The sequence below is a fragment of the Lactuca virosa genome, chromosome 9 (assembly GCF_052849685.1).
Source record: "Lactuca virosa cultivar CGN04683 chromosome 9, Lactuca_virosa_CGN04683_v6, whole genome shotgun sequence".
In the NCBI taxonomy this organism is placed as follows: domain Eukaryota; kingdom Viridiplantae; phylum Streptophyta; class Magnoliopsida; order Asterales; family Asteraceae; genus Lactuca; species Lactuca virosa.
The window spans coordinates 125,856,118-125,868,191 of NC_136434.1; the positions used below are offsets into that span (position 1 = coordinate 125,856,118).

The 12,074-nt window shown below is 34.9% G+C and overlaps 2 protein-coding genes across 3 annotated transcripts; one reads left to right on the forward strand and one right to left on the reverse strand.

Annotated features, from left to right (window-relative positions):
• The first annotated feature begins 4,229 nt into the window (after nucleotides 1-4,229).
• LOC145139768 (uncharacterized) lies at nucleotides 4,230-5,834 on the forward strand. Its single transcript, XM_079073477.1, has 4 exons — nucleotides 4,230-4,730; nucleotides 4,802-5,268; nucleotides 5,356-5,549; nucleotides 5,605-5,834. Exons 1-4 carry the CDS (start codon nucleotides 4,230-4,232, stop codon nucleotides 5,832-5,834), a joined length of 1,392 nt encoding a protein of 463 aa, XP_078929603.1.
• Nucleotides 5,835-6,462: 628 nt separating this feature from the next.
• Nucleotides 6,463-11,176, reverse strand: LOC145141060 (pentatricopeptide repeat-containing protein At2g40240, mitochondrial-like). Of its 2 annotated transcripts, XR_013722423.1 has the most exons (3): nucleotides 10,294-11,176; nucleotides 6,839-6,977; nucleotides 6,463-6,754 (listed from the first exon to the last, which is right to left on the reverse strand). XR_013722423.1 is itself a non-coding variant. In XM_079074405.1 (1 exon), the coding sequence occupies exon 1, from the start codon at nucleotides 11,084-11,086 to the stop codon at nucleotides 10,127-10,129; it is 960 nt and encodes a 319-aa protein (XP_078930531.1). In that variant the 5' UTR covers nucleotides 11,087-11,175; the 3' UTR covers nucleotides 10,066-10,126. The 2 variants fall into 2 exon arrangements, 1 of the variants encoding a protein (XP_078930531.1); XM_079074405.1 differs by lacking the exons at nucleotides 6,463-6,754; nucleotides 6,839-6,977 and having other exon boundaries at nucleotides 10,066-11,175.
• Between the last annotated feature and the right edge of the window lie 898 nt (nucleotides 11,177-12,074).

The following is a 12,074-nucleotide window of genomic DNA, read 5'->3' on the forward strand; positions in this document are numbered from 1 at the left end:
CCATCATCGCCAGTGCAAGGGGTAGCTTCGACCCCCATCTCTTCTTCAATCGTACGAGGCACAAAAATAAGTCGGTTGAATCTTGATCTTAAACCCTAGTAACATGCACACTAGATTCTTCCAAATGAACCTAGTTGGCTTCTTCAACATGACTTTGTGACTGTCTGAATCACATGGGTTTGTGATTTTGTGGGTTAGAGGTGAAGATGCAATGTCACGATCGTGAAGCAGTGAAGCGATAATTGTACGACTGAGTGGTGAGAGGTGGGTTTTAATAGGGTAATTTAGAAAGCGATTGCTGAAATAAAGGGATTTTAGTTCTTAAATTTAGATATTAATTAACATATATATGTAATATTACAAATATAACCTTTTTGATTTAATTAATGATTTACTGTTTACTAAATTTTGATTGGTCCCTACAACCACACAATAGTTACCAATCCACATTTGAACCTAGCTCTCTCTATATATATACTAGGCGTAACCTCGTGCGTTGCGCAAGAATGTATTTAAGTGGTTAAAATAATTATGGGAAAAAATAGAAATATGTTGAAATTTACGTTTTTAGTCATGTTTTGGCATTAACCGAATTATCAAATAACATACAAATCCATCAACTTATATTTTGATACTATCTAATATAGTCCATACCTTATAAACTTTACTTTTACTTTTATAATATCCAATATATATTATAAGTTTTTGTATAACATTAATATAATCTACCTTTCTTATGTCCGATAATATTTTGGATAAAATAAGAAATAAGTTATTTTGAATGAGCTATTAATAAACAATATTGAACTAATAAACTTTGTATTACACTATTTATATTACACCAAAACATCCAAGGTTTCATATATGAACTTTCAAATATTAAACATTGAAATTAAGAATGAAGTCCTAAAATATATCATTAGACATAAATGTTATCAAGAGTTTTAAAATAAGTCGATTAGTAAATATGATATTTAATTTTAATTACATATTTTTCAAGGCGTACGTTTGACTTTATGTTGGTGCGCCGAGAATCCTATTCCTTAATTTGTACCTAAAAAATTAAAGTGAATAGGAATATAAAATAGATATTACTAAGCATTAATATAAATAATTAAAAAGGATATGTGGATCTCCTACCACCGGTTAAAGACAACATATTTCTCTAGTGGTATCGATTCCTATGTGAAATTGAAGTAGTCATTCTATGTACACCTTGTTTTCTAATTACATAAACAAATATGAGTAACCAAACATATAAATGTTATCTTTATGTAGGAAAAATATTTTAGTTAACTAACAAATTAAATAATATAAGTTTAAGAGTTAGGAGTTTCAAAACATTAATATTTTTTTTAATCAATCAATTAAGTAACAGATGTTGAAATTTTTACAATCATTATTAAAAAGCATTTGAAATATTAGATTTTAAATGAATTTTGGTTGAAGTGTTTTGACCTCTATTATAATATATATATATATATATATATATATATATATATATATATATATATATATATATATATATATATATATATATATATATATATAGAGAGAGAGAGAGAGAGAGAGATAGAGTGAGAGAGAGAGAGAGATGGAAAGTATAACATATGTATGAGTTTTAATTAATTATCTTTTTAAAACAGTACAATTACAAAAAAAAAACATATTTAAAATATTTAATTAAATATTTTCGACATCGCCCTATATAACATATGATCAATATATTAACGATTAAACCACAATATATACAACGACTGTATTACAATAATCCAAAAACGAAGAAAATATAAAAACAAATTGGTATAACAAACTTACAAATTAAAAGCTCTAATATAATAGCATATCTCCAAAATTGGTCATAAGACCTCAACCCAATACAAAAACCTTTAAGTTTGTTTTTTTTCTGAAATTTGTATATGATTTGTATGCATGTCTTCCCAAAAGATTGACATTTTTATAGTAAAGTTTTCACTAAATGCTAATTAAACATAATATAAGTTATAAAACTTTTGAGTGTTAAATCATAATTAAGAAAACTTTTGAGTTGCATTAGTTAAAAAAGGGGGTTTCAAATGAATGTTGTTTCAGGAAGTTAAAAAATGGGGTTTCAAATGCATGAGATTCAAGAAAAAATGCTAGCTTTATAAGTATATATATATATATATATATATATATATATATATATATATATCATAAGTTCATTAAAATTTATAAATAAATAGATGAATTTAAATAATAATTATAGTATTTTATTAAAAAAAGTCAAAATTCTCTAGTCTGACCGATTTGACCAAGTTTTTTCAAGATTGACCGAGTTTCTTGGAATTGGTCGAGTTAACCGAGTTGGACCGATTTTATCTGATTTGGAACGAGTTGGACCCAAGTTAGTCCGATTTTTAGAAAACCGCATCGGCATATGCCTGATTCTAAGTATTTCGGTCGAATAGGTTGAGTTTTACAACATTGACCAAAAGTAAAATTTAATAAAATTTTACATTCCAGTTCATTCAAATTCCTTCAAAATCTATAAAACAAACACTTAAAAGTCAATCTTTACAAAATTTAGAAATGTGTTTCTACTAAGTTGATTTTATTAATGCTATATATAGCTATATTATTCCCAGATTAAAGATGAATTTATTAACGCTATATACAATTATATTATTCCCAGATTGAAGATTCAATAAAAGTCGAAACAAAAAATGTTTATCAAACCAAACATACATAATCAGTTATTCAACGATGGAAAAAGCCCCATATGTAGGGTGTCAATGAGACGAACCAACTCGTAAGAAAATCGAGAACGACTTGGCAAATATTCAAAATCGACTCGACTTAATCGAGTCGAGCTCGAGTTTGAGCTACTTAAGAACCAAATCGAGTCAAGCTTGAGTTGTAAAATAATCGGCTCGTAAAGCTTTCGAGCTTAATCCACTACTTATAAAATTACATTTTTACACTTTAGGTGTTTATATATAGGGATAATGACTTGAGAGGGTAACATACTATTGCTTTTGGTCACATTTGGTCATTAAACTTTTTTTCGTGATCTAATAGTCATTTAACTTGTTGATTCGTGTAAATTTTCCCCCTATGACTGATTATATCTGGTTTCAACGATTGCATGGGTTTGATGTGGCTTTTTTTATCCTAGGTGGCCAATGAGGTGGCATGTAGGCCCCGCTTTTGCCTCTCATCCTCATTAAAGTTAAGAGTGAAGTCTCGTTTGGTCCTTAAATTCGATTAGGGCACCAAGTCTCATTAACCCCCGATTTTTTCTCCTTCAATCTTCAATCGGTCTCTATAATGGCTTCATCACAATGTCCCACTGATCGAAACTTCATTGTAGTGGATTTCCACTACAATGGAACGTTTGCACCCAACCCATTAGTATACTTTGATCCCGACAGACAATCAGTAGGAGATGTTGACTTCAGTGCATTTAAGTACGAGGAGTTCATGGAATTCCTTCAAAAGCTCACCAGAACTAGAAGCAAAGACATCTACTTATGCCTTCCACAAGAGTCTTTAAGTCAGGGAATTCATACACTGGTGAATGACGGTGATTACAAAGAATTTTTGGATTTGGCTTATGCAAATGAGAGGAGAATGAATGTGTATGTGGACCACTATAATGAACCAATCTTCGAATGGATTGAGGAGGAGGAAAATGAAGATCAAGACTACAGCTGTGAAGATGATGAAGACTCAGTATTGTCGGACACTTATTATGTTGACCATGAAGAAGATGATGCTGAATATCCATTCCCAGCCAACAAAACCATGGGTGATAGGTTCTTAAACAAACTTTGTCTACACACATTAAATGTAGATGATGTATATGAAGATGCTGGATATGTTGAACCTCAATAACCTGTACATGATGATAGACAACCATGGAATCAGATGAAACCACTTTTAGGTATGCGATTTTCTAACCCTGATGAGCTTACAAACATGTTGAGCAACTATGCAGTTGCTAATGGATATGATCTCTGGTTTGAAAAAAATGACTCCCAAAGGTTGTTAGTTAAGTGTTGCAAAAAAACAAGTCACCTACTTGTCCATTTAGACTTTGGGCCTCTTGGATGAGTAAAGAGAGGACTTTTCAGATAAAATCTTTAGTTAGTGAACATAATTGTAGCAGGGTGTTTAAGTTTGGGTCCATAGTAACTTATAAGTGATTAGGCAAACAGTTTATGAGTGAAATTATAGAGAAGCCAAAAATGAGTGTTAGGAAGATGAAAACTAAAGTTTCAACAACATTCAATATAAATGTGAGTGTAGGGCAATGCAGAAATGCAAAGAAATTTGCATTACAAGAAATTGAAGGAAGTCTAATTGAACATTATGGGAGATTATGGTCATATGGTCATGAAATTATGAGGGCAAACCCTAGGTCTACTGTGAGGATGGATGTAGACATCATGCGAGATTCCACAACTTTGTTTTCTAAGTACTATGTCTGCTTTAAAGTTGTAAGTGATGGTTGGAAGGAAGGGTGTAGGCCTGTGATTGGCCTTGATGGTTGCTTTCTAAAGGGTATTGTTAGGGGAGAAGTTTTGGCAGCTGTAGGGAGGGATGCAAACAACCACATCTACCCTATAGCATGGGCTGTAGTTGGAGTTGAGAACAAGGCCACATGGAAGTGGTTCATAGATCTCCTCATGGATGATATTGATGGTGGTCTTGGTGCAGGCATTACCCTTCTTTCTGATGGACACAAGGTGAGCATTGGTTCATATTTATACATCTATTTTTATGCATGTTTCACTAATTGTGTTGTTGTTATTTGTAGGGGTTGCTAGAAGCAGTAAAAGAAAGGTGTCCAGAAGCTGAACACAGACAATGTGCCAGACACATTGTGGCTAATTTTGCTAAAAGGTTTACTGGTCAACATTTCAGGAAGCTTTTTTGGAGGGCTGTCAAAGCTAGTACTGAACAGAAGTTCAAACATGTAATGGAAAAGATCAAATCTTTAGATACTCAAGCATATGACTACCTTATAGACAGAGATCCTACTACCTGGTCTAAGGCATTTTTTAAAGAGGGAAAAGATTGTGATGTAGTTGAGAATGGGGTGAGTGAGAGTTTCAATTCTGCTATTAGGCATGCTAGAAGGAAACCAATCATCACTATGCTAGAGGAGATTAGGATATTTGTGATGGAGAGGATATACAGTCAAAGAATAGAAGGAATTGAATGGGATTTGACTATCTGTCCAAGTATTAGGAAGCTTATACAAGATTTGAAGGTTAAACAGAGGTAACATGTAGTTTTACAATTCAAAAAATGGGTTTTATTAGTTTGTGTTATTAGTTATTAATTTGTAGTCATTATTTCCTTATACAGATTGTGGGGGGTTACTCCTTGTGGTTATCAAAAGTATGAAGTTAGGTTCAATGATGCAGCATATGGAGTGGATCTAATTGCAAAGACTTGTGCATGCAGAATATGGCAACTTACAGGGATACCATGCTTACATGGAGTAGCTGCAATCTCTTCCCTGAATCAAGATGCAGAAACATATGTGTCCCAATCATACAGTAAAGAGGCTTATCTAAAATGCTATAATTATAGCATTAACCCTCTCAATGGTAGTGATATGTAGCCAGAAGTTCCTTATCGAAAGCCTTTGCCTCCCAAAAGAAGAAGGGCCCCAATTGGTAGTGATGCAAAAACCAGCAGCAGCTGCAAGGCCTGTCCCAAGAAGGGCCCCAATTGGTAGAAGTGGACGGAGGAAATATTCTGAAAGGATTGTCAAAATGGCATTGAGGAGGAACATACATGGGGTTGGGAGCAGTGCAGAGAACCCTGCAGTCCTTAATTAAGTTGGTGTGTAGGTAGTGGGTGGGCACATCTTTTGTTATCAAGTTGTGATGTAAAGACAATACTATGTTTTATTTATGCTTTTCTTTTGGGTTTGTGGGCACATGGTGGCCCTTCTTTTGTGGTCCCTAGAAGGAATCTTTTGTCCTATCTTTTGTGTATGCAGACAACTACTTACCCTTTATTTAATTTCGAATATTGATGGAGTATTTCAATGAATTCAACCACCATATTCAATTAGTTTCTTGTTATTTCTATGCATTGTTGTCTCAGTGATTCCATTACAGTCAAAGAATGGAATCATATATTGTTAGCTTAGATAATATGACAGTTAATCAGTTTTAACTACCAAGGGTAGTTTCGTCATTTCCTACTTTCTAGTCTGTTACAAGTTATTTAGACATCTTGATGTGTAATGTTGTTAATTGAAGGAAGTCTAATTGAGCATTATGGGAGATTAGCTAAGCTTTTGACTGCATTTGAAAGAAGTCTTGATGTGTAATGTTATTAATTGTACATATATGCCTTCATTCCAGTCAAAATTACTACTTTGTGATTCCATTCCAGTCAAAATTACTACTTTGTGATTCCATTCCAGTCAAAATTACTTCATTCCATTCCAACAAGAAGTTAAGATAATGCCTTCATTCCATTCAAACAACATCTTTCAATACATCATTTCACATCATTTCATCATATACATGATGATCAAAAAAAGAAATCCTATGGTAAACTTATATATTTTTTCCTTCATTGCAATGGCATCAGAGTACTTTTCCTTCTTCATTTGTTCCATGTCTTCCTTCACCTTCTCTACTTCGGTCTTCAATGCTACTAATTCAGCTTTCATTCCCTCCACCACTTCCATTAGAGGCATTTGTACAGGTTCTACATCCAACCATTTCCAATATTTGCATTTACCCTTCAACACAAATAACTCATAATGAGATTTCAAATTAGGAAAAAAGAATCAGAAAAGGGAGAAGATTCAAGTGAAATAGCTTACCTCATTGCACACCATGAAATGCCTCCCTGGATTCTTTCGTGTTGTTGACGTTAGAATACGTGCAAGGAACCCACAATCACAAGTTTTTGGATCGTTCGTTGTTGATTTCTTGCTTGATCGATTGAGGGATGATGAGAAGCTGTAGGAGGAAGCCATCAGGGTATTAGGGCACAATCAAGGAACCACATACACCCCTCTTTTAATAACATTAGCCCTACATGCCACGTAGGATCAAACTGACACGTAGGATCGACCAATCCATTGAAACCGGCAAAAAGCAGTCGTAGGGGGGGAAATTTACACGAATGAACAAGTTAAATGGCTATTAGAGCACGAAAAAAAGTTTAGTGATCAAATGTGACAAAAAGCAATAGTATGTTACCCTCTCAAGTCATGATCCCTTATATATACTTTCAAATATTTAATAATTACTGAAAGATCATTTTAAGGCTTTTAAGTTTTAACACTTTTAAGCGCCAGTTCAATTTTTTAGAACATCTTCTAAATGAAAGCTTATTCTTGAATGCAAGACAATATGGAATTCATCATATGAGATGTTTTCATCTGCAATCAAATTTAAAGAGGTGTTTCCAATATACAAAGAAAAAGAGCCACACTACCTTAGTTGTCCCACCAATGAAGATTGGTTAATGTCTTGTTCCCGAGTTCTATTTAAGGAGGGATATGGATGAGTATGGAGGTAATGTGAGCGATGTCAAAGGAAAATCACGTTCCCGAGTTTAACTGATGGAAGGAAAGTGAGGGGAAGGTAAAGATTTTGGAGCCATATTTTCTTACCAAAATTTCCTCCCAAATTTGGCGGATTCCGGAAGAAAACACAAAAACTTAAAATTTTCTTTTCATTTCCCTCAAACTCGGGAACACTGAATAAGAAAATTTTCCTTCCCTTCCCTTTCTTCCTGTCAATATTTTCCATCCATTTCCTTTATTGAATTTACAAAATAAATAAATAAATAAATAACTCAGGAACAAGGAGCAAAGGTGGAAAAGGTATGTGAGATTCTAGAAGTTTTTTACTCTGCAACTAATATTATCTATTGTAGTGAGTATCCCACTTCAAACTTATTTCTTAATGAAGTTTATAGAATCAAAGTTTTATTGGATAAGAAATCGCAAGGTCCCAATGAAGATTAGTTTGTTCATGACATGGTTGGGTGCATGAAACATAAATTTGATAAGTATTGGGGAGAGTGCAACTTGATGATGTCGATTGGTGTTATTTTAGATCCTAGGTGCAAAATAAGGTTTATTAAGTTTTGCTTTCCTAATATGTATCTTGAACGTGAAGCTCTTGAAAATATAGACACAGTGAAAAAAGCTTTATATGAATTGTATGGAGAATATGTGGATGAATACTACTCCAGTGGTGGTGAAGGAAATGATGAAACTTTTGTTGGTTTAAGTGGAAACAATGTGAATATTCAACTTGCATCTTCTGGGTGGTCTGAGTTTGCTCAATTTGTAAGAACACTTGAAAATATACAACCACAAAAATCAGATTTAAATAATTATCTTGAAGAGGGTTATAACATTTGTAATGTCGATCCAACACCATTTGATGCCTTACAATGGTGACGATCAAATTCATTAAAGTATTGTATATTGTCACACATGGCTCGAGATATACTTCCTATTCCTATCACTACTCTTGCATCGAAAACTACTTTTAGTGTGGGTTAGTTATTGACACATATGGAGCATCCTTAGCTCCCCGAAACGGTTGAAGTCTTACTATGTGGAAGGGATTGGTGTCGAATCCTCCATCTAGTGATGTAAACGAACCGAACGAATACGAACAAAAGCTTGTTCATATTCGTTCATTTAAGTTAGCCAAACAAACGAACGAACACGAACGAGTTTTCTTGTTCATGTTCGTTCATTCAACAAATTACCTTGTTCATGTTCATTCGCTTATGTTCGTGACCATGCTAAACGAACATAAACAAATAAAGAATATAGTAATGTAATAAAAAAACAATAGAACATATATGAAAATAAGTAAACTTAAACGAACAACATAAACGAACGTTCACGAACATAAATGAACGAACGAGATCATTGTTCATGTTCGTTCGTTTAACTAAACGAACAAGAATTTGTGTTCATGTTCGTTCATTTATTAAATAAATGAACTTCACGCCGAACGGTTCACAAACTGTTTGCTGAACATTCAGTTCGTTTATAGTCCTACCTCCATGGTTTGAAAAATAAAAAGAACAATGCATGATTCATTTGTTTCTCATTACTTTTTATGTATATTTTCTAATTTAAATACATGTATTGTTCTCGTGTTTATGCATTTAAAAAAAAAAGCAATAAATAGAGATTAATCTTTTCATTCCGTAACAAATATATGAGAAGTAATTATATTTGAAATGTTTAAAACTGTAATTTTTTTTTGTTGATTTTAGGTTAAGTTGGTGTTTTTTTTGCTACTGTTGTTTTATTAGTGCTATTTTCGGTTAATTTGTTTGTTTGTTTGTTTTTTTGGTTATTTGTGCTGTAATTGTTACTATTTTAATATGTATATTTTAATAGGTACAAGAGACTGTTTTGGTGCTGAATTTGTGCTTTGTGTCTACAATTTGTTTTTTTGCTGTTGTTGAAAAAGTTGTTGAGGGTTGAATGGATCCTGTTATATTGCATTGAAGAATGTTTGTTTTTATATTTGGTTATTTTGGATGTATGTAAAATACAATGTATTTTAGGGAAGTCGAGCTTTGAGTTTACACCCCTACCGTGTACAAAGAAAGTTGATACCATCTTACAATCAACCCCATTTTAAGATTCTTTTGTCCTCTTACAAGCCACACCATCCTTGTGGATTCTAGCATATTTGCATTTTGTACAATTTCACATCTGCAACCCTATGACTAATACATAGGAATTAGAATGCCTGGAATAAATTTCTATCACATAGACTGCCAATCCCATTGGTTTTAGTAGTCTTTCCCCTATTTGACCATCCATTATCTCTCTTTTTCTTTGCTGACCATTTCCATGTCCAAACCATAAAACTTGTTTCTATCACAATTTTAGTATTTTTTTTAATGATTTATGAGATCTACATAGTCTCTTCATTTCTTCATTTAGATGCTTACACATGTTTTTAAGTATGTATCTAGTTATACATATACATGTATGAAAAATTGATACCAAATATGTTTTTATGTATTGTATTGACCATCAAATGGTGGAAGAACATATATTTGCAGTGTCTATCCAATATATAATCAATTGTCAAACACCCAAAATGCAAAATTTAGTTTAAACTTTAACTTTCTCGTTATAAAATTTTTGCAACTTTTCACCAAATTGTATATCCCTTTTTACCATTTCCTCTAATACATACTTAGCTTCGTTCACTTTTTCAACTGCTATCAAACGAGTGGCCAATAACCCAAAATTATGTGAGTCCAGTTTTGGGTTCTTACCTGCGTAACTCATTACAAACTCCACCGCCTGCGCACAATAGCCTAACTTCACCAGGTTTCCGATAACATGCGCATAGGTGGCGTACATAGCCTCAATTCCATCATCCAACATCCTCCTCAGAATAGCCATCGCCCCATCCATCTTCCCCGCCTTACACGCGCCGAGCACCAGCGCATCGTACGTCCTACCGTCCGCCTTCAGTCCTTCCCCTCCCATTTTTTTCAGAACATCGGCGCAAGATTTCAGATTTCCGGTGATTGAGTATGATGTTAGAAAAAAGTTGTAAGATGTAATATCACGAGAAATGCCATTCGCTCTCATGAACTCGATCACGCGCCACGCTTCGTCGAAATTCTTCTTCCGTGTGAGGAGGCTGAGGATTGGGTGAAAACTGGAAGCATCGGCGCCGTATTTTCCATGGATCGCCGCGTCCGCCACTCGCAGAGCAGCTTCGGTGAGCTTCACCTTGCAGAGCCATGAGATGAGCGAATCATACGCGCTCTTGCGGCAGTGTCCTTCGTTGAGAGCTGATAAGGTTTTTAAGAGCTCATCGAGAACAGAGATGTCCGTTGAAATGAACTTGAATGTGTTGTTGGTGGTGAGGAAACCTTTCGCATAACGTTGATTAAGGAGGTTGTGAACGGTGGCGAAGTCTCGTTTGTGACCGGCACTGGCGATTAGGTCGTCGTACGCAGCGGAGCTCGGTGGTTCAGGGAGATTAACGGTGGCTATGAATCGGTGGATTGTGGTGAAGACAGACGATGGTTTTAGGGTTTTGCGGAGGACAAACATGATTAAATTTCAAGGGTTTTACGCGTTGATCATCTATGTGTTATTTTGGGGGATACAGTTTAGAAAAATGTGATGCTCAGTGAGTCAGTGTCCGAGTTTAGGCCCAATAAAGTATTCCTCCTGTTCTTGTCTTCTTGAGACTAAAATAAGCCCATAAATAAAAGTTTAAGAGAATACAAATGTCCAGTTATTTTTGACAAATCGATTTTAGTTCAATTTCAATTTAAAATTTTGTTACTCGGTCTGTATACCTCACTACTTAGGGATGAGTGTAGGCGGATATCCGCCTTAATTATTTGGAACCGGAATCAGAACCGATGGGTATCGGTTCACCTAGTGAGTACCCGGTTCGTTAAATTTGTTGAATATTTAAAACATTTAAAACTATATCTATGAGTTAACATTCAAAGAATTGAAAGTCGTGATGAAATCAGGGAGCTTGTAGAGTTGTGATCCCTCGATATATTTTGATGCGTATTCTAATGGTTTATATGGTCTATTTTGAGTATGGTGACATTGCGAGGCAGACCTGTTGGTAGTTTTGGTGTTGGAGAGGGCTCGGACTCAGGTTCTAGAGCCGGGCAGTTGGGTGATCAGACGAGGGAGTTCATTTCGTCTGAGATTACACATTGCATTCTTGAGTAGACTCCTGTGATCTTTAGTACGGTCAAGGAGGGCATTCTAGAGATTTTGGATGAACGGTTGAGTACCTTTCGTTCTGAGATGGTGGCCTTGGTTGGGGCACGTTCTTTGACCTTCAAGGAGTTCCAGACATGTGGACCTCCAGACTATTATGGGGCAAAGGACCCGATAGCGAGTAGGAGGTGGTTAGCGGATGTTGCTAACGCCTTTCGCACCAACAGTTGCCCCCGAGGGGCAAAGGTCAGACTTGCCTCCTGTCCTCTGAAGAACAGGGCACGAGATTGGTGGGAGGAAGTCGGGCGCGCAGTTGGTGATGAGGCTGTTGATTCGATGACCTGGGATTATT